Source organism: Crotalus tigris, unplaced genomic scaffold (assembly GCF_016545835.1).
Source record: "Crotalus tigris isolate CLP2741 ecotype Arizona unplaced genomic scaffold, ASM1654583v1 scf7180000024461.2689607, whole genome shotgun sequence".
In the NCBI taxonomy this organism is placed as follows: Eukaryota; Metazoa; Chordata; class Lepidosauria; order Squamata; family Viperidae; genus Crotalus; species Crotalus tigris.
The window spans coordinates 619,695-643,409 of record NW_024100631.1 but is presented as its reverse complement, the minus strand read 5'-3'; the positions used below and the strand labels follow the sequence as shown (position 1 = coordinate 643,409).

Here is a 23,715-nt window from a genome sequence, read left to right as displayed (position 1 = left end):
GTGGGGCTAATTCACATGGATGTGGCTTGGGTTATCCATCCTTTTCCCCTTTTGGGGGGGAGTTTTGCTTTGTTTCCCATAAATGTGTGAAACCTATTTTAGGCCTCCCCTTAGAGCAGAGGGTCTCCAAACGTGGCAACTTTAGGACTTGTGGACTTCAACTCCCAGAATCCCTCAGGCAGCCATGCTCAGATTTCTGGGACTTGAAGTCCACAAGTCTTAAAATTGCCAAGCTTGGAGACCCCCCTGCCCTAGAGATTGGTTCATTGTCTTTCTCCAACTATTCAACAACTCTATTGCTGATTTTTCTCCTCGTTTAACCATTCAAATTTAGGGATGGGGCATAAAAAAGTCGTGGAAGGCCACCCATAACCTTCAACCTAGAGAGAAGGGGAAATCATTTCATAGGAAACTGATGGTTTTTCCGCGCACTTGCTTTGAGGTGCTCTCATAACAGAACAACAGACTTGGAAGGGACCTTGGAGGTCTTCTAGTCCAACCCCCTACTCAAGCAGGAAACCCTATATCGTTCCAGACAGATGGTTGCCCAATCTCTTCTTGAAGACTTCCAGTGTTGGAGCACCCACAACTTCTGGAGGCAAGCTGTCCCACTGATTAATTGTTCTCACTGTCAGGAAAATTCCTCCTTAGTTCCAGTTCTAGCTTAGATCCCTTCTTGGTTAGCTTCCATCCATTGCATCATCTCCTAGAGGCCATCCGAGTGATAGACGCAGGAAGAGACCCTGTTGTAACTCTGTCTCCTCTCAACTTTTTCATTTTTCTTTCCCCTGTCCTGTGGCTTTATCTCTGTTAAGGAATACGAAGTCAACTTATCCTAGATTTGGGAAAGCATCATTTGCAGTGGGGAATGGAAACCAAGTTAAAGGGCTCCATTTTGAGCCCTTGATAAGCTCCTCAATTTTTCTCTCCTGCTTTATCTAGGGCAGGTATTCCATCCGTAACAAGCCTGCCTTTTCCCCTCCTCCCTTCTCAAAGCCGCCAGCTCAACCTGGCAAATCTTCCTAAATGATGCAAATATACCCTTACTTGTCCCTTTCCTCTTATCGCTACTAAACAGAGGGACAGAAACGCCATTTGGTGAACTTTACCTACCAATGAGCAAGCCGTGGTCCTTATCAGCCACCTTCCCGACACTTTCTGAGCCTCGGTATGTAGGCAAGGAATAGCTCGCAAAATCTTAATGTTCCTTGATAAACCTTAGTCTGCTTTACCTCTTTCCCCCTTTTCATAGCGCAGGCTGTTATTGTGTTGTCCAGATTTGCATCCTCTCTCTTTGTGTTACCGATGCCAGCAATTGGGTGTGTGTGCGAGAGGTTGGGTGGCGTTGTGGGGGAGAATGTGCTACTTTTAGTCGAGATCCCTCTCTCCACCCTTCAGAGGAATGTCAAGAGGGGAGGACTGTGTTCCTATTTTGGGGCGAGCTAAGCCCATTTGCATTTCCCCAGTCGATGGCTCAGTCGGAGAACAGTTAGCGACCAGCGTGCGTCTGAATTTTGTGACACATGGAAAATGATGCATATTAAAATAGGATGTGCCCCTTGCTATAGACCTCAGGGAGAATGCGTGCAAATGTTCATGCTTTTTTTAAAAAGAATCAGAGAGGTGTGGAAATGGGACAAATGGCATTTGCGGTGAGAGGTGATGGTGGGGAGCTATCCAACAGGAACTGATCTGGTCAAGGCAGAGGGGGCCAGGTTGTTCACCAAAGCACCAGAGGGCAGGACGAGAAACAATGGTTGGAAACTGATCAAAGTGAGAAGCAACCTGGAATTAAGGAGAAACTTCTTGACAGGGAGGACAATTAACCAGTGGAACAGCTTGCCTCCAGAAATCGTGGGCACTCCATTACTGGATATTTTTAAGAAGAGGCTAGACCAGGGATAGGCAACCTTGGCTCTTTTATGACTGGTGGACTTCAACTCCCAGAATTCCTGAGCCAGCCATGCTGAAGTCCACGAGTCATGAAGGGGCCATAGTTCCCCATGCTGGCTCAGGAATTCTGGGAGTTGAAGTCTACGAGTCATGAAGGGGGCCATAGTTCCCCATGCTGGCTCAGGAATTCTGGGAGTTGAAGTCTACGAGTCATGAAGGGGGCCATAGTTCCCCATGCTGGCTCAGGAATTCTGGGAGTTGAAGTCCAAAAGTCATAAAAGAGCCAAGGTTGCCTACCCCTGGGCTAGACAGTCACTTGACTCTCCTGTTCGAGTGGGGGGCTGGACTAGAAGACCTCCAAGGTCCCTTCCAGCTCTCTTCTATTTTTTTGTAGATTTTATATTTGGATCCCTAATGTATAATTAGAACTGCACAATTGTCACGCAAGAACTTGACTTCCATCTTGGCCTCCTAATGGATTCCTTCCTTGAGTTTTGTTATTGAGTCTCAAGAACCACTGGACAGTTATTGTACGTAGCCTTGAGAAAGGGGTGAGAGAGGTAAAACAGTTGCCCAGTTCTGAGAAAGAGCCAGTTTGAAGAGGAGATTCAGAACTTGACTTTGCTGTCCTTAAAATGAAATCTTGGACAAGCTTTCATGATCCGGTTGACAGACCCTCCCTCCAATCACAAAGTAGCATCCTTGCGTCGGTTTTTTGACCCAAAGACTCTCTCCAGTCAACGTTTGCCTTACCAACCTTGATATTTACAGGTAGTCCTTGACCAGGGGTCTTCACACTTGGCAACTGTAGGACTTGTGGGCCCCAACTCCCAGAATTCTGAGAGTTGAAGTCCACAAGTCTTAAAGTTGCCATAAGTCCTTGACTTACGGGCTTTTTTGTCCCAGTGATTGTGAATCACTGCGGTTGTTGTTAAGCCAATCTGAATTCCGCAATTGACTTTGCTTGTTGGAAGCTAGCTGGGAAGGTTGCAAATGGCAATCACACAACCCTGGGACACCGCAATCGGGATTGTAAATGCATGCCGGTTGCTAAGCGCCCGAATTCTGATTACATGATTCTGGGGATGCTGCAAATGAATGGATCCTGAGTCACCCCTTTTCAGTGCCGTTGTTAACACTGGTGACTAAATGCTGAAGAGGGTGGTAATTTGAGGGTTACCTGTATCTCCTTATTCCAAACAACATTTGTCAGCCATTGTTTCCTACGCACGAGGCAAACAGAACCCTGTCAAAGAGCTGTCTGCAAGCCTTTCATGTTAGGTGTGTTTGGATGTGTGATTTAGCAACATATGCTTGCTGTGAACAGCATCCTCGTTCTTCCCCTTTCCAAAGTCCCCACACTTCCAGTCGAGCAGATGGGTTTGCATTCCTTTCATTCTGATTGAGATCCTAGTTTCTCCTCCTCCTCCTCCTCCTCCTCCTCCTCCTCCTCCTCCTCCTCCTCCTCCTCCTCCTCCTCCTCCTCCTCCTCCTCCTCCTCCTTTTCCTCTTTTTCTCATTCTCTCCTCTCTCTGTCACTCTGTCTCTTTCTCTTTGTCTCTGTCTGTCTCTCTGTGTGTCTGTCTCTGTGTCTGTCTCTCTGTGCCTGTCTCTGTCTTTGTCTGTCTGTTTGTCTGTTTGTCTGTCTCTGACTCTCTCTCTCTGTCTCTCTCTCTCTGTGTCATTCTCTCTTTGTCTCTCTCTCTGTCTCTCTGTCTGTCTCTCTCTCTCTTTCTCTTTCTCTCTGTGTCTTTCTCTGTCTCTGTGTCTGTCTCTGTCTCTCTCTCTGTCTCTCTGTCTCTCTGTCTCTCTGTCTCTGTCTCTCTCTCTCTCTCTCTCTCTCTCTCTCTCTCTTTCTCCTTGTCACTCAAGTCACCTGGGAAATGCAAACCATACCTCTGCTGGAATAATAAAAGAGACAGATGGCAAGGCTGATGTTTCCTCCCTGCTGGAATGTCAGATTAAATTAGCGCAGGGAAAGAGATGAGATCAGTCATCAAAACCAGGCTGGCTGTAGTCAATTCAGAGTCCAGAAGAACTAAGAAGTCCTGAAGATGTGATCACCCAGAGCACACGAGACACATAGAAATGGCGCATTTCTCCACCGTTGCAGGATTTAACCTTGATATACTTCAGGAAACATTTACAATCTTTGTCACATTTATGGTTGGTTGGTTGGTTGATTAGTTGCTCTGTCATCTGTCTGCCTGTCTGTCTTCTGTCTATCTATCTATCTATCTATCTATCTATCTATCTATCTATCTATCATCTCTCTCTCTATCCATCCATCCATCCATCCACCTCTATGTCTATTTATCCATCCATCAATCCATCATTCCATCCACCTCTCTCTCTCTCTCTCTCTCTCTCTCTCTATCTATCTATCTATCTATCTATCTATCATCTATCTAGCATATATCTCTCTCTGTCCTTCCATCCACCCATCCAACTATCCATCCATCCATATCTGTCTCTGATCTCTCTCTCTCTCTTTGTCACATTTATGTTTGGTTGGTTGGTTGATTAGTTGCTCTGTCATCTGTCTGTCTGTCTTCTGTCTGTCTGTCTGTCTGTCTGTCTGTCTGTCTATCTATCTATCTATCATCTCTCTCCATCCATCCATCCATCCATGCACCTCTATGTCTATTTATCCATCCATCAATCCATCATTCCATCCACCTCTCTCTATATATAATCTATCTATCTATCTATCTATCTATCTATCTATCTATCTATCTATCTATCTATCTATCTATCCCTCCCTCCCTCCCTCCCTCCATCCATCCATCCATCCTATCTATGTCTGTCTCTACCTACCTACCTACCTACTTTTATGTTATTTAGAAAACCAGCCAATTCCTTTTCCTGCTCCCTTTTTTACTGTGGCCTGGGCTTCCCACTCCAACATCTCCAGTGGAAAGGGTTAAACCGCAGTGGATGGAAGAAACCCTGTGGAGGATTTGGCACTTCAAATTGACAATATTGGTCTGCCAAGACAGTCCAGTCTGGTCGAATGCAGCTGTCTCTGTTGCTGTCAAAGCTTGCCTGACATGAGGAATTCCCAGCCTGTGAACGTGGCCTTAATCTGTGGAAATCTGCAGCTGGAAAGGAGGGCTGGAAAATGTTTTTTTGTTTGTTTGTTTTTACTCCCTTTGAAGCCAGAGTTTTTTCTGGCTTTCCTCTTATCTGAGCTCCTGGCCAATATGAATGTTTCTGGTATCTGTTAGCGTCTGTTTATACTTGTTTAGTTGGACCAGCTGCCTCATCCCAGCTTCTTTTATTATTTATTTGTTAATTTATATCCCATCTTTATTATTTTTACAAATAATAGCAATAGCACTTACAGACTGCTTCACAGTGCTTTAAAGCCCTCTCTAAGTGGTTTACAGAGTCAGCATTTTGTCCTCAACAATCTGGGTCCTCATTTTACCAACCTCGGAAGGATGGAAGGTTGAATCAACCCTGAGCTGGTTAGGATTAAACTCCTGGAGTAAGCATTCTAGCCACTGTGCAGGAAAGAAGGGAGGGAGGGAGGGAGGGAGGAAGGAAGGAAGGAGGGGAGGAAGGAAGGAAGGAAGGAAGGAAGGAAGGAAGGAAGGAAGGAAGGAAGGAAGAAAAAAAGGTAGAGCACTAGCACTTAGACTTATATACCACTTCACAGTGCTCTATGGCCCTCTCTAAGCGGTTTACAGAGTCAGCATTTTGTCTCCAACCATCTGGGTCCTTATTTTACCAACCTCGGAAGGATGAAAGGCTGAGTCAACCTTGAGCCGGTCAAGATTGAACTGCTGGCAGTGGGCAGAGTCAGTCTTCAATGCTGCATTCTAACCACTGGGGAAGGAAGGAAGGAAGGAAGGAAGGAAGGAAGGAAGGAAAGAAGGAAGGAAGGAAGGAAGGAAGGAAGGAAGGAAGGAAGGAAGGAAGGAAGGAAGGAAGGAAAAAAGGTAGAGCATTAGCACTTAAATTTATATACCACTTCACAGTGCTCTATGGCCCTCTCTAAGCGGTTTACAGAGTCAGCATTTTGTCCCCAACCATCTGGGTCCTCATTTTACCAACCTCGGAAGGATGGAAGGCTGAGTCAACCTGGAGCCACCGAGAATCAAACTGTCAAACTGCAGACAGCTGGCAGTCAGCAGAAGGAGCCTGCAGTACTTCATTCTAACCACTGTGCCACTATGGCTCTTAAAAAAAGTCAAGATGGTGAACCTATCCAACTCACCTTCCTCCTCCTGTTTTCCCCAACCTTGTGAGGTGGGTTGGGCTGAAAGAAAGGGGCCAGATCAAAATCACCCAGCCGGCTTTCATGGCTTAGGCAGGATTTGAACTCATGGTCTCTTGCTTTCTAGGCTAGTGCCTTCCCCACTAGACCAAACTGTCTCTTCCCGTTGCCTTGTTGTGGAACGTTGGCTGTTGCAACAGTGCAAGAAATATAATGGAAATGCCTTTTGCTAGTTAATCCTGACCAGCCACCATGGAGGGGCCATGTTGCGTTCGGCATCTCAGATTTTGCCTCCAATGGTCCGCCTCCTGGATAGAAAGCTATTTTGTGAGTGGTCCACAGTGTGAAATCAACGCTTTTAGAATTTTGCTGGCTAATAACGAAACGGAAGTCATTATGAGCCGCATAATAAACCTGGCAGGGGTTTTGGCTGATTCAATTTATCCGCTGTCTATAGCACCACCGTAATGATGGCTGTTATTATTTTGATTAAAGACAGATTGATTAGACTGCTTGATGCCTCCCTGGTAGGAAAAGGGTTTCTTTCTTTTTATGTATCTTTTTGGGGGAAGCAGTATTAAAATCCCATTAATGGAGGTTTTACAGCCAGGGCCTAATAAACAGTAAACTCGATCATCAAGAAAATAGGAGGTAATAGCCTTCTAAGGCTGTAACAGTCTTAGAATAATGGATGGAACCTGATCAAGGAAAGATTCAACCTAGAAATAAGGAGAAATTTTCTGACAGTGAGAACGATCAACCAGTGGAACAGAAGCTGCCTTCAGAAGTTGTGGGAGCTCCATCACTAGAAGCTTTCAAAAAGAAACTGTCAGACAGCCATCTGTAGGGTCACCTGTTTGGGTGGGGGGGCTGGACTAGCCCAGGGCTTTTCCACCTTTTCACCCATTGTACCAGTTTTAGGACACGGCAACATCCGAGTACCACCAGTCGCCTAGCAAGGTATCAAAAACTTGACCCAAAAAAAACAAAAAAGGAAAAAAGTGATAAAGTACAGGTAGTCCTCGACTTACAACAGTTCGCTTAGTGACTGTTCGAAGTTACAATGGCACTGAAAAAAGTGCCCCCCAAGCCACAGCCGAGCAAGACACCTGCCTGCCCACCCGGCGGTGCTCTTCCTCCTGTCTGAGGTTTCCATTGTTGTGAGCATTTCTGTTGAGGATTGGCAGTGGGGGTGGGATGGAGGGGTGTTTGGTTTTTATTCCCCCCATCTGCTGGGTGGTTTCAGCAGGTTTTGGTCACTTCACATGACCCTGGGACACTGTGACCGTCATAAATATGAATCAGTTGCCAAGCATCTGAATGTAAATCACAAGACCCTGGAGATACTGCAACATTCCAGCTGATCGGTACTTCTTCTGGGCTCAGCAGAAGTGCCAGGATCACTGCTGCTTTCCAGCTGATTGATGCTTCTTCGGGGCTCAGCTGAAGCACCAGGATCAGCCCCGAGCTCCTGTTGGAGTCTGGCGCTGATCCTGGCGCTTCCGCTGACCCCTGACAGCCCTGCAACTCCAGCCAGGCTTATGCGGTGCTGCCACCAGTTCAACTCATTCCTCTCCCCTGCTACCACTTTTTTAGGATGGTCATGTACCACCTGCCAGGTGCCAATGTACCATAGGTGGTACCCGTACCACTGGTTGAAAAGCCCTGGACTAGATGACCTACAAGGTCCCTTCCAATTATTCTATTCTATTCTATTCTATTCTATTCTATTCTATTCTATTCTATTCTATTCTATTCCATTCCATTCCATTCCATATTCTATTCTATTCTATTCTATTCTATTCTATTCTATTCTATTCTATTCTATTCTATTCTATTCCATTCCATTCCATTCTATTCTATTCTATTCTATTCTATTCTATTTTATTCCAATATTCTATTCTATTCTATTCTATTCTATTCTATTCTATTCTATTCTATTCTATTCTATTCTATTCTAGAGGTATGGATCTTAGTGGTTAGTGGTTCTTTATGAAGTTTGACATATTGGCCTTCATGAATTGACGGTCATAGTTTAATTAACTATTTCCAAAACTTTGGAGGTCAGATTTGGACTTTTCTGATGAGGTCTTTGCACACTCTTCCTCTTTTTAATGGCTTCTTCTCTTGCTCTGGTTCCCTCCCTGACTCAACAGGACGCCGGCCATGATTGGGTGTTCGTTTGTGGTGGATAGAGAATATTTTGGAGAGATTGGCCTGCTTGATCCTGGCATGGAAGTTTATGGAGGAGAAAACATCGAACTCGGTATGAGGGTGAGTTCTGTGTCCCTTGTCTTCATGGATTGATGCTCAGGGAAGGTCTGAAGAAATGAGCTTTTCTCTGTTGGTTTGGTCATCGCCACCCTCAGCCCTAGCCTTGTCACCTAGCACCGCAGCCGTGACGTGAATTTCTTTGCTTGCATCCGTTTGATTTTTGTACAGTGCCAATCCCAAAGATAAGGGCCCCTTCAAGTCCTTTGACTTGAAGTGAGTTGACCAATGCTCTATCTTCAGTGGTCAAAAGGTGTTGGATCCTGTCCTAAAACTCGATGATGATTTGGATTTGGTTCATAAGCTTTGAGGGGGCTCTTCCTGTTGGTAGGAAATGAGCTCCCTAAGGGACATGGAATAATGTCCCTTAGACATGAAGAAGAGATCGGACAGCCATTTGGCATACGGTCTCCTGCTTGAGCAGGAGGTTGGTCTAGAAGACCTAATACCTATTTGGGGAGTGGATTGGGACTCAATGGCCATGAGATTCATGTAACAACTGCTGTAAAAATTGGTTGCAAAAAGTTGGATCTGGTTACGTGGTGCCTCAACTTATAGCTACAAACCAGGATTCCAGTCCCAGTTGTGATTATAAGTCGATGGCAACTTGCTTTAGTCTGGCAAGATTCTGTCTGTAGGTGAGGAACAATAAAGGACGCTGCTGCTCTGAAGTAACTCCATGTTTCTTTGTTGTTCCTGGGGCCTGACATAAGAGAAGAGGGAATCCTTTCAAGTTGATTTGATGCTCCACAGTTTTTTTATTTTGTTGTGAGTGTGATTGTCCTTTAATTGAAGTTAACTCTCAAAGAAAGATTACTCACAGCAGATGTAAACTACATCCCATTGTAAAGAGGAGTCCTGCATTGCTCTGAAGCCCACTCAGACTCCACATATTTCTTTATCTTGAAGAAGAAGACAAAACTAACTCTGAGGACAATAACATCAAATTATAAGTAGACACTCCTGGGAACAGGGCAGAATATGTGATGCTGTTACTGGAAATTGTCAGTTTCTTTGGATGCCCGGGGATCTGCTGCTATTTTTGTATCTCCCTCGGGTGCTTTCTTACAGTCAAACACTTTGTCCTTTGACTACTTACTGATCGCTCTGACTTATTTATTTCTTTCTTCATAAAAGGGCTGCCATCGCTTTGTTCTTGATTTGATTTTTTTTTCCCCTCCCTGTCTTAGAATAAGAAGATTTTGTGGTCCTTTGAACAGTCACTGCTTTGCTTCCTTCCTTCCTTCCTTCCTTATTTTATTTTTTTAAGATTAGCTCCTGGTTTTGCTGCAACCATTTATAATAGCCTTGCCGTTTACTTATGCTGATTTTAAACTCTGAACTGTTCCTTTTGTTGCATTAACTGATAATGTAGCAGCTTTTGAAAGCTTCAGCGTGTGCCAGATCACATCCTCTCTCTTGAAAAGGAAGGTCACTGTCTGTTATTATGTTGAAAGAGTCACTTCCATTTCGGTTAGATGTGGGCAAGCACTTTACCTATGTACGTATGGAAGGCGTGCCTCTGGCTGGTGAAGGACAATGGTGGTGACTCATTCATAAAAGAGCCAGCATTTCGTGATGGTTCTAATCACTACGCTTAGAACATAGAATAAAATTATTCTGCAAAGCCCCTAGAGGGCAGGACAAGAAACAATGGTTGGAAACTGATCAAGGAGAGAAGCAACCTGGAATTAAGGAGAAACTTCCTGACAGGGAGGACAATTAACCAGTGGAACAGCTTGCCTCCAGAAATCGTGGGCGCTCCATCACTGGAGGTTTTAAAGAAGAGACTAGACTAGATAGTCACAAATGGTATAGGTTCTCCTACTTGAGCAGGGGGCTGGACTAGAAGACCTCCAAGATCCCTTCCAGCTCCTATTCTATTCTATTCTATTCTATTCTATTCTATTCTATTCTATTCTATTCTATTCTATTCTATTCTATTTTCTATTCTATTCTATTCTATTCTATTCCATTCCATTCCATTCCATTCTATTCTATCTAAATTCCTATTCTATTCTATTCTATTCTATTCTATTCTATTCCATTTTCTATTCCATTTTCTATTCCATTTTCTATTCTATTCTATTCTATTCTATTCTATTCTATTCTATTCTATTCTATTCTATTCTATTCTATTCTATTCTATTCTATTCTATTCCATTCCATTCCATTCCATTCCATTCCATTCCATTCTACTCCACTCCACTCCACTCCACTCCATTCCAAAATATTTGAAAGGGACCCTGGAGGTCCTTTAGTCCAGCCCCCGCTCAAGCAGGACACATTATACCATCCCAGACAAATGGCTATCCAGTCTCTTCTTGAAAACGTCCAGTAATGGAGCACCCACCGTTTCTGGAAGTTCCACTGATTAATTGTTCACACTGTCAAGAAATTTCTCCGTAGTTCTAGGTTGGATCTTCCTTTAATGAACTTCCATCCATTACTTCTTGTCCTGCCCTCTGGAGTTTGGGAGAATAAGCCAATCCCCTCTTCTTTGTGACAGCCCCTCAAGTAATGGAAGATGGTTACCGTGTCCTCTCTAATCCTTCTCTTTGATAGGCTACTATCCATAGCTAGGTCCCTCAATCGTTCAATTTAGCCTCCGGCCCCCTAATCATCTTTGTTGCTCTTCTCTGCACTCTTTCTAGGGGCTCAGCATCTTTTTTGTATCGTGGTGACCAGAACGGTACACAATATTCTAACTCAGCGGTTCTCCACCTGTGGGTCGGGACCCCATTTGGGGTCGAACGACCATTTCACGGGGGGTCACCAAACAATGCAGTCCGCCATTTTTTCCCCCTTTTCCTTAGCTGTGCTACTCCCTTTTCTTCTATTGGCTTTTGAAAGCCAATAGAATAGACTCTCTTGAATAGAGTCTAATTCTATGGGCTTTCAAAAGCCAATAGGAATTGTCCAGGCTGTCTCTGCCCTGCTGAGCCCACCAAAAGTCCCACTCTGCAAACGGTGCTGTACCAGTTGAGTAGTCCTTGACTTACGACCGGTTGAGTAGTCCTCGACTCACGACCGGTTGGGGGTCGCAGCATTAAAAAGGTTGAGAACCACTGTTCTAACTGCATGGCTTCACTAGTGCGGCATAAAGAAATATTATTACTTCTTGTGATCTTGAAGCTACCCTTCTGTTGATACAGCCGAGGGCTACACTGACTTTTTGAAACCGCCACAGCCCTCGGTTTGCCTTACTGGTGTGGCTGGGCCTGTAATTTCGATGCCACACAGCTGAATGACTTTTCTTGTTTTGTGGTTTGCAAGGCGTAATTCCTTTCCCTTTTTTTAAAAAAACAACAACAACAACTCTCTTTCAGCATATCTGGCTTTTTTGAAATTCTTGGTGTGAAGTAGTCCGGGAGGTTTCCTGAGGGCAGCTCTGTTCTTTTCTTCTAGGTGGATTGGATCGGGATTAATATTTTTCTCTCCGGCGGATGTGACAGTCAGGGTGTTGTAGGCGTGCCGTACCGGCTTAGCGCAACCCCTTTGAGCTTTTTAATTAAAGCCAGCAGGCCGACTGTGTTCCCGTTTGAAGTTCTGCTTTCGCTTACACCTGTCCCCGGGGGCTACCTTCAAAATGCCAGTGTGCTGCTGGTTCCTCTTCATCCACCTGATAAAACATCGAGGCTTATAAAGAACTAGTGCAAATCTTCCCCAAAAGCTGGGGAGGGGAGGGGCAAATTGAACGCTCAGGCTGCTAATCTTTAATTTGAAGACTGGAACCCCGCAAAGCAGCGTTGCCTTTCTGAATAGCCAAGTCGCATTTGAAGTATTAGGGCAGTGGTTCTCAACCTTTTAAATGCTGCGACCCCCCCCCCAACCGCTCGTAAGTCGAGGACTATCCAACCGGTCATAAGTCAAGGACTTTCCCTGCCCGGGAGCACCGCGCATGCATGGTGCCGCCCCCTGCGCCAGTCAAGGCATAGCTGGCAAGTGGCAGAGACGGCACAGGCCGACCACTGGCTGGGCCACCAGCTGGCCCAGCCCAAGGGAGGTAAGGCACCTGCCGGGCCCCACGCATGCCAGCAACCCTCCCTGCGCCCGCCGGCCTCCCACCTCTCACCCCTGGCCCTCTTTTACTTACATTTTTAGTAGTTGCTCAGCAGGGAAGGGTGGAAACTTCCAGACAGCTCGCCTTCGCTGCAGACAACTTGCAGCACCGTTTGCAGAACGGGACTTTTGGCGGGCTCAGCAGGGCAGAGACAGCCTGGACAATTCCTATTGGCTTTTGAAAGCCAATAGAATTAGACTCTATTCAAGAGAGTCTATTCTATTGGCTTTCAAAAGCCAATAGAAGAAAAGGGAGTAGCACAACTAAGGAAAAGGGGGGGAAATGGCGGACTGCGTTCTTTGGCGACCCCCGTGAAATGGTCGTTCGACCCCAAATGGGGTCGCGACCCACAGGTTGAGAACCGCTGGTTTAGAGGAACAGATCGGGCTCAGGAAGATGGGCTTTGAGTAATTAATGACCGCAGGCATAAAAATCATGTAGAACTAGGACCTCGCAGGTGGAAGCCTTCACCGGGGTTCCTGCAACCGATCCCTTAAATCCTAAAGAGAGGGCACCATGCACAAATGGTAAAAGGGAGAGGATCTATAGTCCTACAAGACTTAGAAACTCTAAAGATCCACACACTACTCACTCCCATGGCTGTTCTATTTTAAAAGCCTAGTCTAGTGGTTAAGACACCAGGTTAGAAAACTGGAGACTGTGAATTCTACTCCCACCTTAACCATGAAAGCCAGCTGGGTCCACTTTGGGCTAATCACCAGGAGATGGTGAGTTCTAGTTCTGCCTTAGGCGTGAAAGCCAGCTGGGCCACCTTGGCCAAACCAGAGAATGCACAAGTTGGAAATATACTAAGGGAATAGAACTAAAGGGAGTCCTTGACTTACAACAGTTCATTTAGTGACTGTTCAAAGGGACTTAGGACCGTTTTGAAGGTCTCACTCATCTTGAAGCACAAGCTAGATGCTTGTGGGGGAGGCTGGGCTAGATGACCCACAAGGTCCCTTCCAATTCTGTTATTCTAATTCTAATTCAAAACTACTTTTGAAGGTCTCACTCATCCTGAAGCAGAAGCTGGATGGTGCTGCCCGTGGTCCTGAATCTGCATACTTCAATGCACTTCCATCTGTTGACTTTTGACGCATTCTTTCATTTAAACGGTTACTGATCCGAGGGACTAAAACTCTTCTGGATAAGATATAAGGTCCTAGGAATTTACAGGAAGTCACAAAGCCCAGTGGGTAGTAAATTTCCAAACACTAATTTGGAAAGTGTCAGCGTTTACAATTCTTCAGGCTGTTCTCTTCCCAGACGGCCATTCGAAATGAAATAAGAAATTTGATTCGATGTCAGGCAGAGAAAGAAGGGTATATTAAGAGTATGCTGTGCTTCACCAATAATGGATCTTCCAACAGTTTTTTAGATCTCACAACGTAGCCATGCTGCTACTTTTTTTAGAAGGTGCTGTCTCAATAAATGATCATGTTCTGCATACTCTTAAGCAGCTTTTCCCGTGGGGTTAAGGCTGACATCTTCAACAGGCCCATCTCACTTGTAAGGGCAATTGTTTGCTCAGAATATTTTAACTTAATAGCCTGACATTCAAAAACCTGTCTTGCCTAATAGCAGAAATTAAAAAGAAAGCCAGGATGAGTTTCCATCTTTTCAAAATTAATTCCACTTTGAACTAGTCTGTGTGCACTATACAAATTGCATGTGAGTACCGTTTCACACTACACATCGTAGATCTTGGCGCGCTTAGATAGCTCTTCAAAACTGGCTGGAATAAACCAAAAAAAAATTAGCAAAAAATATATTGTATCCTAGTTTACATATAATTAATAGCAAGGTGAGTTCTCGCCTCTTTTCCAATTTCTGCATCTTATTCCTGCAGTTTAGAGGAGTAATTTATGGCTCCAGGCAAAGAAGGATAATTGGACGGAAGCCTGGGGGGTTGAAGAGTTTTATTTTAAAAAAAATATTTTCATTACTTCCTCCTACAGGAGGGCTGTACTATTTCATTAGAGAGTTGGATGAAAGTTTGAAGGTCATCCTACTCAACGCAGGAAATCCTCAACAGTTGGCCACCCAACCTTTACCGTCACAATCCTCTAAAAAGCTTCTTGCTTTTAGCACCCGGCGGTGTCTCACCCCATCTTGCATTCTACTTTCCCAAAATGTGATTGAAGGAGTGCTTCTGCCGTAAAACAATTGAAATCACTGTGCGTGAGATCGGTCTAACAACTTTTAATTGAGATATTGCCGGAGAAGAAGCGTATTTCTCATTAGTCCAACAGTTGTGTAGATAAAGGGCAGTCTATTAGCGGCAGTCTCCATTAGTTCGTGTTAACCAATGCTGAGAATTTTTTACAAGCTGCTTTCGGTGTTCATTTTTCAGCCAAATAATTTCTTCATGCTGAAATACCTTTCGTTCAGTTGAAGGCTTATGACCCCAGAAGCGCGTTAAATTGTCTGTTGAAGGAATTCTAGGCAGCATGGCCATCAAGAACAAAGGCTGGTAGGATCACAGTTTCTCCATCCACAAAACACATACAAGCATTCTCAGAAGAAGGGGTTAGTGTTGCCATTTAAAACCTCAGAAATCAACTATTTGTGACGCCGTCCGATAAACCTACAGCCCTTTCTCCTTCATTCTGCAATGTTAAGCTGTCACCCCAAATTAACCCTCAAGACCTCACAGTATAGGCAGTCCTCAACTTACAATCACAGTTGAGCCCAAAATTTCTGTTGCTAGGCGAATCAATTGTTAAGTGAGTTTTGCCCCATTTTACCACCTTTCTCGTGAATCATGGTTTAGTCAATAAGACGGTGGTTAAGGGAATCTGACTTCCCTATTGACATTCTGTGTGAGAAGGTCACAAAAGCAGATCCCTTGACCCCGGGACACTGCAACCGTCACAAATACGTGCTGGTTGCTGAGCGTCCGAATGATGGTTGCATGATGGCTGCGGCAACGGTTGTAAATGTGCAAGACGGTCATAGGTGTCTTTTTTCAGTTGTAATTTTGAACAGTCACTAAATGAATCTGTCAAGTCTCAAAGCCCAGTCTCGTTGGTGCGACAGACATTGCTTCTCAACTCACCAGTGAGCTTGGGGGAAGGGGAGAGGTTTGGAATGCAGGTTTCAAAGATTAAGAGAGCTGACCGTGGGAACCAAGGACAAATGCCAGGCCCAGAAATGCTCTCTTTCATAACAATATTTTTCAACGTGATTGGGTAGGGTAATTTGTCCCAGAGGAAGGAGGAAGAAGTCAATGCTTTTCCTATACTGGGTTGGGTGGGGTCTGGCCAGAGCTGGTTTTACTTTCATATGTGCCGATATGGTGTACTCAATAAAGCTTTGCATTAAGAGATCGGAAAATCTCGAAAGTGTTTGCTTGCTTGGGTTCGCTAGCTGGAACCGTGACAGAATGATTATAAGTCGAGGACTACCTGCATATGGTTGATCCATGGTGTCAGCAGAGTACATATCTGTTCCTCTTGAGTACACACTTTTCAATATTTTCCCTTTCCAAGGAATCTGCTAAAACACCCCCCACTCCCCAATGAGTGACGTGGTTTCGGCATGCTTGATGAATCAGATCACACCCCTCTTTGCGATGGTACAAGCTGATGAAAGTGGATGGAGAATGCTATTGTTACTGAAAGCGTTATGCAAGCCACATCAATCTGGAGATATTTTTATACACTGGAAGAACTTACGGGCTAAGCTGTGGCCATAGTTAGCTCTTTAAAATGAGAATGTGGAATGTTCCACCCTAGGGGTATCCTTCTTTCTCCTTGTCGGCATGGGAATCGGCTTTAAATCATTCTTTGAAGCTGGCAGTGCTATTCTGATCGAAATGACAGGCAAACCTGCACATCCCACAGCCCCAGCCACAATGAATGATATTCCTCCAGGCCAAACATTAATTTATAGCACCGCTGCATGAGTGTGTCATTCCACTAATGAATTTTCCAATGAGTGTAGGTGTTCTGAACAACAAAGACAAATACCCATGTGTGTGCAGGCATAATATAGATTTATGGCCCCACTGTCATCGGTGGCTCCTGCAGTTTTGCTCAGAGACCAGGCATTTTCATGCAATTTTGTAGGTAAGCTGTTGGTATTCTGATGGAGGCCTGCTTTTCAACTCAGCGGGGAGTGGATAAGAAGGTATAAGAAAAGGTCATGGACCTTTTTTGTTAACTCGTTTTTGAATTATTAGCCTGGCTTTTGGTCATGGCAAATGATGAGTGATGTTTTATATTTTAAGTTACATTCCTTTAATATCTTATATAACCCATGTACACATGAGCACGGTTATTTTTCAGGGCTCTGAATGTCAGGTTCTAAACCAAGAATGACACCCCACCGAAAGTTTGACCTTCAAGTTAAACCTCAGAGTTTGGGGCTTTCCAAACAATGTGCCCAAATTAACTTGGTCCATGTTATTAAGCCTGTTCTGGACAATCTTGTGGTTGAGTGACCAAAATGAAGAATGACACATGACGAGTCTTCCAAGCTGAGTTCCTTATTGTTTCACACCTATAGACAGAATCTTGTCAGGCTGAACACTCAATGATTTCGCTCTACAATATACTTTGGGAACTATTAGGAAGGGGCTGTCTTCACCTTCTTTCTCTCACACATAATATCTGGGCTGAGTTGCATCTTACTTTTCTGAAATGCACCCCCCCCTCCTATGGATTCACCTCCTTACTGCATTCCATCACATTGTGCATGGACTTCAACTCCCAGAATGCTTCAGCCACCACGTGTGGACTTCAGCTCCCAGGATTCCTCCATCACCATGCATCAAGATCCGAACCCAGGACACCTGGTGATTCTTACAACCTAAGTTCTTTATTGTTTCACACCTACAGACAGAATCTTGCCCTAATAAACACTCAACTATATTGCATCCACAATACAGTCTGAGAACTGTTAGGAGAGACTGTTTTCACCTTTTTTTCTCACACATAATATCCAGGCTGCATTGCTTCTTATTCCTCCGGACCGCACCCCCAATGGCAAACCACTTTTTTTTCCTTTTTTTTTAATTCTTAATAATAATTTTTTATTTTTCCAAACTCTCCCCCATACATATACCGTGATATTTATCAGATGTTAACATACATTCTTTTAACATTCATATATAAGATACTTTTAATAAAATGAAATAAATACATACACGGGACTTTTGGTGTTGCTCGCCCATTTCCCCTTTCACTGTATCCACACTCCTTCTTCTCTACCTTCTTTCTCCTTTTCTTCTCTTCCCTACTTCCCTCTTCTTCCTCTCCTCTTCTCTTTCCTTCACCACTCTCCTCCTCTTTCTCCCCACTTCTCCTCCAACCTTCCTACTTCCTTCTCCCCTCCTTTACTCTTTTCTCTCTCTTCTCCTTTCTTCCCTCTCATCCCTCTTCACATACAATTCAGGGGTAATGTCCGAGCAACTCCTCTCTCCAAATTTCCCTATCTGTATTATATACAATAAGATTAATTTTCTCTTACATTAATACTTCTATTTATCTAACCTTCTCGGTATATACTTCTATAAATATTTACACAACCGGCAAACCACTTTCGAACTCTTGTCAAGCAAACTGCAGGAACTAATCCTGGCAAGATCCAGGAATTAAGTCTGACTTAAAGGCACCCTCACCCCCCTATTCTCTGCAGGGCAGTCTTTTGGAAAAAGGAATAGAAGTTGTGCTTCAGCATCTATTCTTAATTTCCCATTAATGGGTAGGACTTACGCAGCTCTTGCAAACATTTGCCCTTGAGTTGGATTTAGTCGATCAAGCAGTTCAGTCAAAGAAGAGCAACAAAGATGATTAGGGGACTGGAGGCTAAAGCATATAAGGAACGGTTGCTGGAATTGGGCATATCCAGTTTAACGAAGAGAAGGACGAAGGGGGACATGATAGCAGTGTTCCAGTATCTCAGGGGCTGCCCCAAAGAAGAGGGAGTCAAGCTCTTCTCCAAAGTGCCTGAAGGCAGGACAAGAAGCAACAGGTGGAAACTCATCAAGGAGAGAAGCAACTTAGAACTAAGGAGAAACTTCCTGACAGTGAGAACAATTAACCAGTGGAACAACCTGCCTCCAGAAGCTGTGGATGCGCCAACGCTGGAAGTTTTTAAGAAGAGACTGGACAGCCATTTGTCCGAAATGGTATACAGTTTCCTGCCTGAGCAGGGGGTTGGACTAGATGACCTCCAAGGTCCCTTCCAATTTTATTATTATTATTATTAAACAAATCAGGAGCCATTTTGAGTCTTAAGCATTGATGATGAAAATCTGTTTTTACGGTCTCCTTCTGTTGAATGGAAAATCTGGGTAAAAAGAACTAAAATGAGAGCTCTACCCCCATCTTCTCCCAAAGGACACTTGGCAGTTTGTGTACGCAGTGAAATTCAAAACTCCTTCTGATTCACCCCAGTCTGGTCCTTCTCCTTTCCCCCGTCTTTCCCCTCCAGCAAATTCCCACGAATCCAATTGTATCTCTTCTTTCTGCTTAAGTGCAAGCTACTTGGGTAACCTTTCTGATCAATTCAGGCTAATTAAAAGAGTAATTTGCCTCCGTCTCTCGCGCTCCCTTTTTAAGCCAATTTACCTTTCCAGGACTGCATGAATGCCAGCTGTATGAGTAATAATCAGCCAACTTTCATAGAGCCAATTAAGAGAAAATGAATCAAGAGAACCCATTAAGCTCGATAAAGGCCAATATGAAATAAAAGAGTTGACTTTCCCCCTTATTAAAACTTCAAAGCTGGGCAGAACAGGGTAAAGCACATGGCCTGTGCTTGAGAAATGAGCCATGTCCCACTCCATTCAAACCCATCATGTGCTCCATTTTTCTTGTCCTTCTGTTCCCCTGTCCTTTAGCCAATTAAAGCTTGATTTGCTAGAAGAGAAAATTATATGGTGGGGGGAAAAATCACCCAGTTGAAGAGTCCGCCAAACAGGTGCAATTTATCTACAACTAGAACTTTTCTGTTCCTTTTTGCCTCTTCCTTTTGCCTGCTTTTCCTTGACCAAGGATTCATGCCCTGGTAAACCCAAGGTTGGAATACGGCAACTTGGCAGCTCCTAGTTGATGTTGGGTGGTCTCAGATAAACGCAGCAGATTCAGAACTTGGGTGGAAGATGGGTGATGAATCCTACAATCATAGGATACCCTGGGAAGTTGAAAATGGCATTGGTGAAGCATTTCTGAATTATTGCCAGGAATCCAGGTCAGTCTCTATAATGCTGGAAAGATAGGAAAGAGAAGAAAAGGATGAGTAATGGCCAGTTTGGTCTAGTAGTGAAGTCATCAGGCTAGAAACTGGGAGACGGTGAGTTCTAGTTCCACGTAGGCAGGAAAGCTGGCTGGGTGACTTTGGACCAATCACCAGGAGTCGGTGAGTTCTAGTCTCATCTTAGGCATAAAAGCTGACTGGGTGACTTTGGACCAATCACCAGGAGTCGGTAAGTTCTAGTCTCGTCTTAGGTGTAAAAGCTGACTGGGTGACTTTGGACCAATCACCAGGAGATGGTGAGTTCTAGTCCCGCCTTTGGCATGAAAGCAAACTGGGTGACATTGAGTCAGTCCCTCGCTCTCAATTTCCTCACCTCACAGGGATTGTTGTGTGAGGAAAATAGAAGGAGGAAATTGTGTTAGATATGTTTTCCGTCTTGCATTATTTGTAAAAAAAAATGCTTCCATTTTAATTACTCGCTATTACCTTAATCTACCAATACTCTGGGGCACTTTGGACATTTAAGTTGCCACTCTCAACGCTTTTTCTCAAGATAAAGATCAGAGCCCCAAGGTGAAGGAAGAAGGTGTCTTGTGTGGATGCTCAAAAACCAAACACCAAAGCTTTTCAAAAGCCAGATTTTCCTTAAAGTGACATGTCTATTAATAACGCTGGAGCTATCGGAGGAAAACAGACCCCTGTTATTAGTGACTGGGAAACCTTTTCAAAAGCTCCATTCATCATCCAAAATAATTTACTAAATGGCCTGTGATTGAAACGGTTAATTAATTGGAGCAAAGCGTATTTGTGATTTCATTTTATTTTTTAGTGCTGTGTTCCTTTGCTTCACCCAGTAGCAAAACCACAGAGGAAAGGGCTTTAAGGAGTAGACGAAAAGGAAAAATAGAGGATGGGATGGTAAATTGTGAGGGCCCAGAGTTAGAGATAAACACTAGTATAACCAAAGCTGCAGAAATGATGTGAAAATAAAAGCAAAAGTGAACTTCACGTTGTTTTAAAGAGAGTTTTCCACGGTGTGAAGAGTAGCAGGTGACCAAACCAAACAGATTCTTCTCTCTCAGTGCTTATCTAAGAAGAATCTTGGAGTAACAATAACAGAATAACGGTTGGAAGGAACCTTGGAGGTCTTCTAGTCCAACCCCCTGCTCAGGCAGGAAGCCTTATACCATTTCAGACAAATGGCTGTCCAGTCTCTTCTTCAAACCTCCAATGTTGGAGCATTCACAGCTTCTGGAGGCAGGTTGTTCCACTGGTTCGTTGTTCTAACAATCAGAAAGTTTCTCCTTAGTTCTAGGTTGCATCTCTCCTTGCTTTGTTTCCATCTGTTGCTTCTTGTCCTGTCTTCAGGTGTCTTGGAGAATAGATTGATCTTTGTGGAAGCTCCTTAGATACTGGAAGAGTACTATCACGTCACCCCTAGTCCTGCTTTTCATGCCTGCAGCCGTTCTTCATACATCTTAGCCTCCAGGCCCCTAATCGTCTTTGTCGCTCTTCTCTGCACTCTTTCTAGAGTTTCAACGTCTTTTTTATATCATGGCAACCAAAACTGGATGCAGTTTTCCAAGTGTGGCGTTTCCAGGGCATTATAAAATGGTATGAACAATTCACCTGATCTTAATTCTTTCCCCCTCTTAATGCAGCTCAGGACTGGGTTACCTTTTTTGGTGGCTCTAGCACACATCCTACTGTGCTGGCTCCCATCGTACAACTTTGAGCCCTTGTAAATCTAGGATTACCTGTACTGCACAGGTGGAGACCTTAAGCGTGGATGGAGCTGGCAGTGATTTCTTTAGGGCTCTCCCCCATCCTTTTTCCTTCTGAGATTCTTACTTAACATCATATTCCACCCAAATATGTCTCAGTTTGCAAATTAAATTACAGGGATGTGGAGAGCGTTCTTCGTGAGCTTCCCATCTTTTGCTACTTGTTGATTGCAGCCGAACTGCGATTCTGTTTATTATGCTGTTAAGGAACAAGAGCTTCCGAACGCTGAGAAATAGTCACTTAAAAGAAGATGCTGGTCTGCAGCCAGAAAGAATTAGATTAGCATATTTTAATTAGGCTTTTGGGTTTGGCAGGCTTTAATTGAAGGCGGAAGTATATTTATTTACATGCTAATTTAATATGTTTTTAGGAAGGGCATGAATTTGGAACACCGCTCACGCTAAAACTCTAAATAGCCACTTATTCTTTCTTTTCTTTTCTTTTTTAAATGAAGCTGAATACACCTAATTTGAGGATAGGTTTTTCATTGTACGTCACTCCCTTCCTTCCCAAAAGGCAAAATTTATCTAGAGGGAAAACGAGATTTTTTTAAAAAAAAGACAGCAATTTGCATCAGATTTATCCAGGCAAACATGTATAATCGGCTACAGATTTTAAAATAATTGCTATAATTTCCATAGAGGCACAGTCTGACTTTCCCCAGAGTGCTGAACTGGCTCGCTCTGTGCCCTTTCATTTCAGCAGGAACATTTTACTTTCAGATTTTCTGCTCTTTCTGAACGAAAGCTCGTGCGGGAATGTTCAGCCTTGCTCAAAATCAAAACCCTCCAGACCCTTTTCCATCACGATGAAAGAACAGGAGATAGAAAAGCACCTAGCATGCATAACTAACCAGGTTTAGCATATTACACAAGCCAAGTTGCTAGGTCTTAGCTGACTTGATTAATATAGCCCCGATAGATTTCATGTGCTGTCCCCTCAATTGGGGGGGGGTCTCAGAATAAAGAAAAGAAATGAGATAAAATGGTAGGAGAAGAGCAGGCAGAGCTGAGGGCAGAGTTAAACACGTCATCGGCTTAGAATTCTTACGCTGCCACAAATGACCCACTTAAGGTTGCAAGGTTAATAATGTCAGGCACGAAGGATTGAGATCATAAACTGCAGCACAGAAGATTTGTTATTCAAGTCTATGCACAAGAATCTAGTCAACTAAAGTTCAAATCTGAATCGGTGCCAGATAAGAGTCAACAGAATTCAAGGGGGGCAGACTTGGCTCATTCGTGGCAATGTAAGGACTCTGTGCTGATGACACATTTAACTCCACCTCCAGCTCTGCCTGCTCTTCTCCTACAAAAGGCTACTATTTATGTAGTGTAATTAAACTTAAATTCAGTTGATTCAAAGGGGTTTTATTAATAAGATGGCCTAGCCTGTGCTTTCTGGCCATTAAAATATTGATTTAAAAAAACAATGTGGGGGGGAGGAAGCAGCACTCGAGATTTAGAAAACTTTCTAAACAGTTTCTGGTCCATGTTTTTATCTAGTCCAAACTGGTTAACCAACTGTGGCTAGACTGTGTTGTTTTCCCTTGTCATTACCCTTTGATCATATGATAGTCATTTTCCTGCTGTGTTTATCCATCAATGCAAACTCTCTTTATAACAAATGTCAGATAGCAAGCCCAGGAGGACTGTTCCACATTTTCATCATTATTATTTTTTTACAGCTCTCAGAGTCACTGATTCTGTTTGTTCTCCTACTGTTAATATGATGTGAACTTTCGGGAAAGAGGTTTCACATCATGCTCAAGGATTGCCCAATAAATACAGCTGGGCAAATTGGCAGGGATCTCCATACAAACTCAGATAAAGGGAAGATTAAAGCAGGTGCCATTTCCCCATCTTGTATTTATGTAAGATCACGCCGCAAGAGTTATGTAAGATCAAGCCATAAAAGCTTGTCACTAAACCAGTGGTTCTCAACCTGTGGGTCGGGACCCCATTTGGGGTCGAACGACCATTTCACGGGGGTCGCCAAACAATGCAGTCCACCATTTTTTCCCCCTTTTCCTTAGCTGTGCTACTCCCTTTTATTCTATTGGCTTTTGAAAGCCAATAGAATAGACTCTCTTGAATAGAGTCTAATTCTATTGGCTTTCAAAAGCCAATAGGAATTGTCCAGGCTGTCTCTGCCCTGCTGAGCCTGCCAAAAGTCCCAGTCTGCAAACGGTGCTGCACCAGTTGAGTAGTCCTCGACTTATGACCGGTTGAGTAGTCATCGACTTACGACCGGTTGGGGGTCACGGCATTAAAAA

At 43.9% G+C, this 23,715-nt stretch overlaps 1 protein-coding gene across 5 annotated transcripts in view; it reads left to right on the top strand.

Moving 5' to 3' along the window:
• Positions 1 to 23,715, top strand: part of GALNT9 (polypeptide N-acetylgalactosaminyltransferase 9) — a 130,466-nt gene that overhangs the window by 87,878 nt on the left and 18,873 nt on the right. For 4 of the 5 annotated variants that reach the window (XM_039332396.1, XM_039332395.1, XM_039332394.1 and 1 more), the window contains one exon: positions 8,272 to 8,389. In XM_039332396.1, coding sequence (XP_039188330.1) covers positions 8,272 to 8,389 — 118 coding nt within the window. The remainder of the gene's footprint in view (positions 1 to 8,271; positions 8,390 to 23,715) is intronic. The other variant, XM_039332398.1, reaches the window with a different exon arrangement.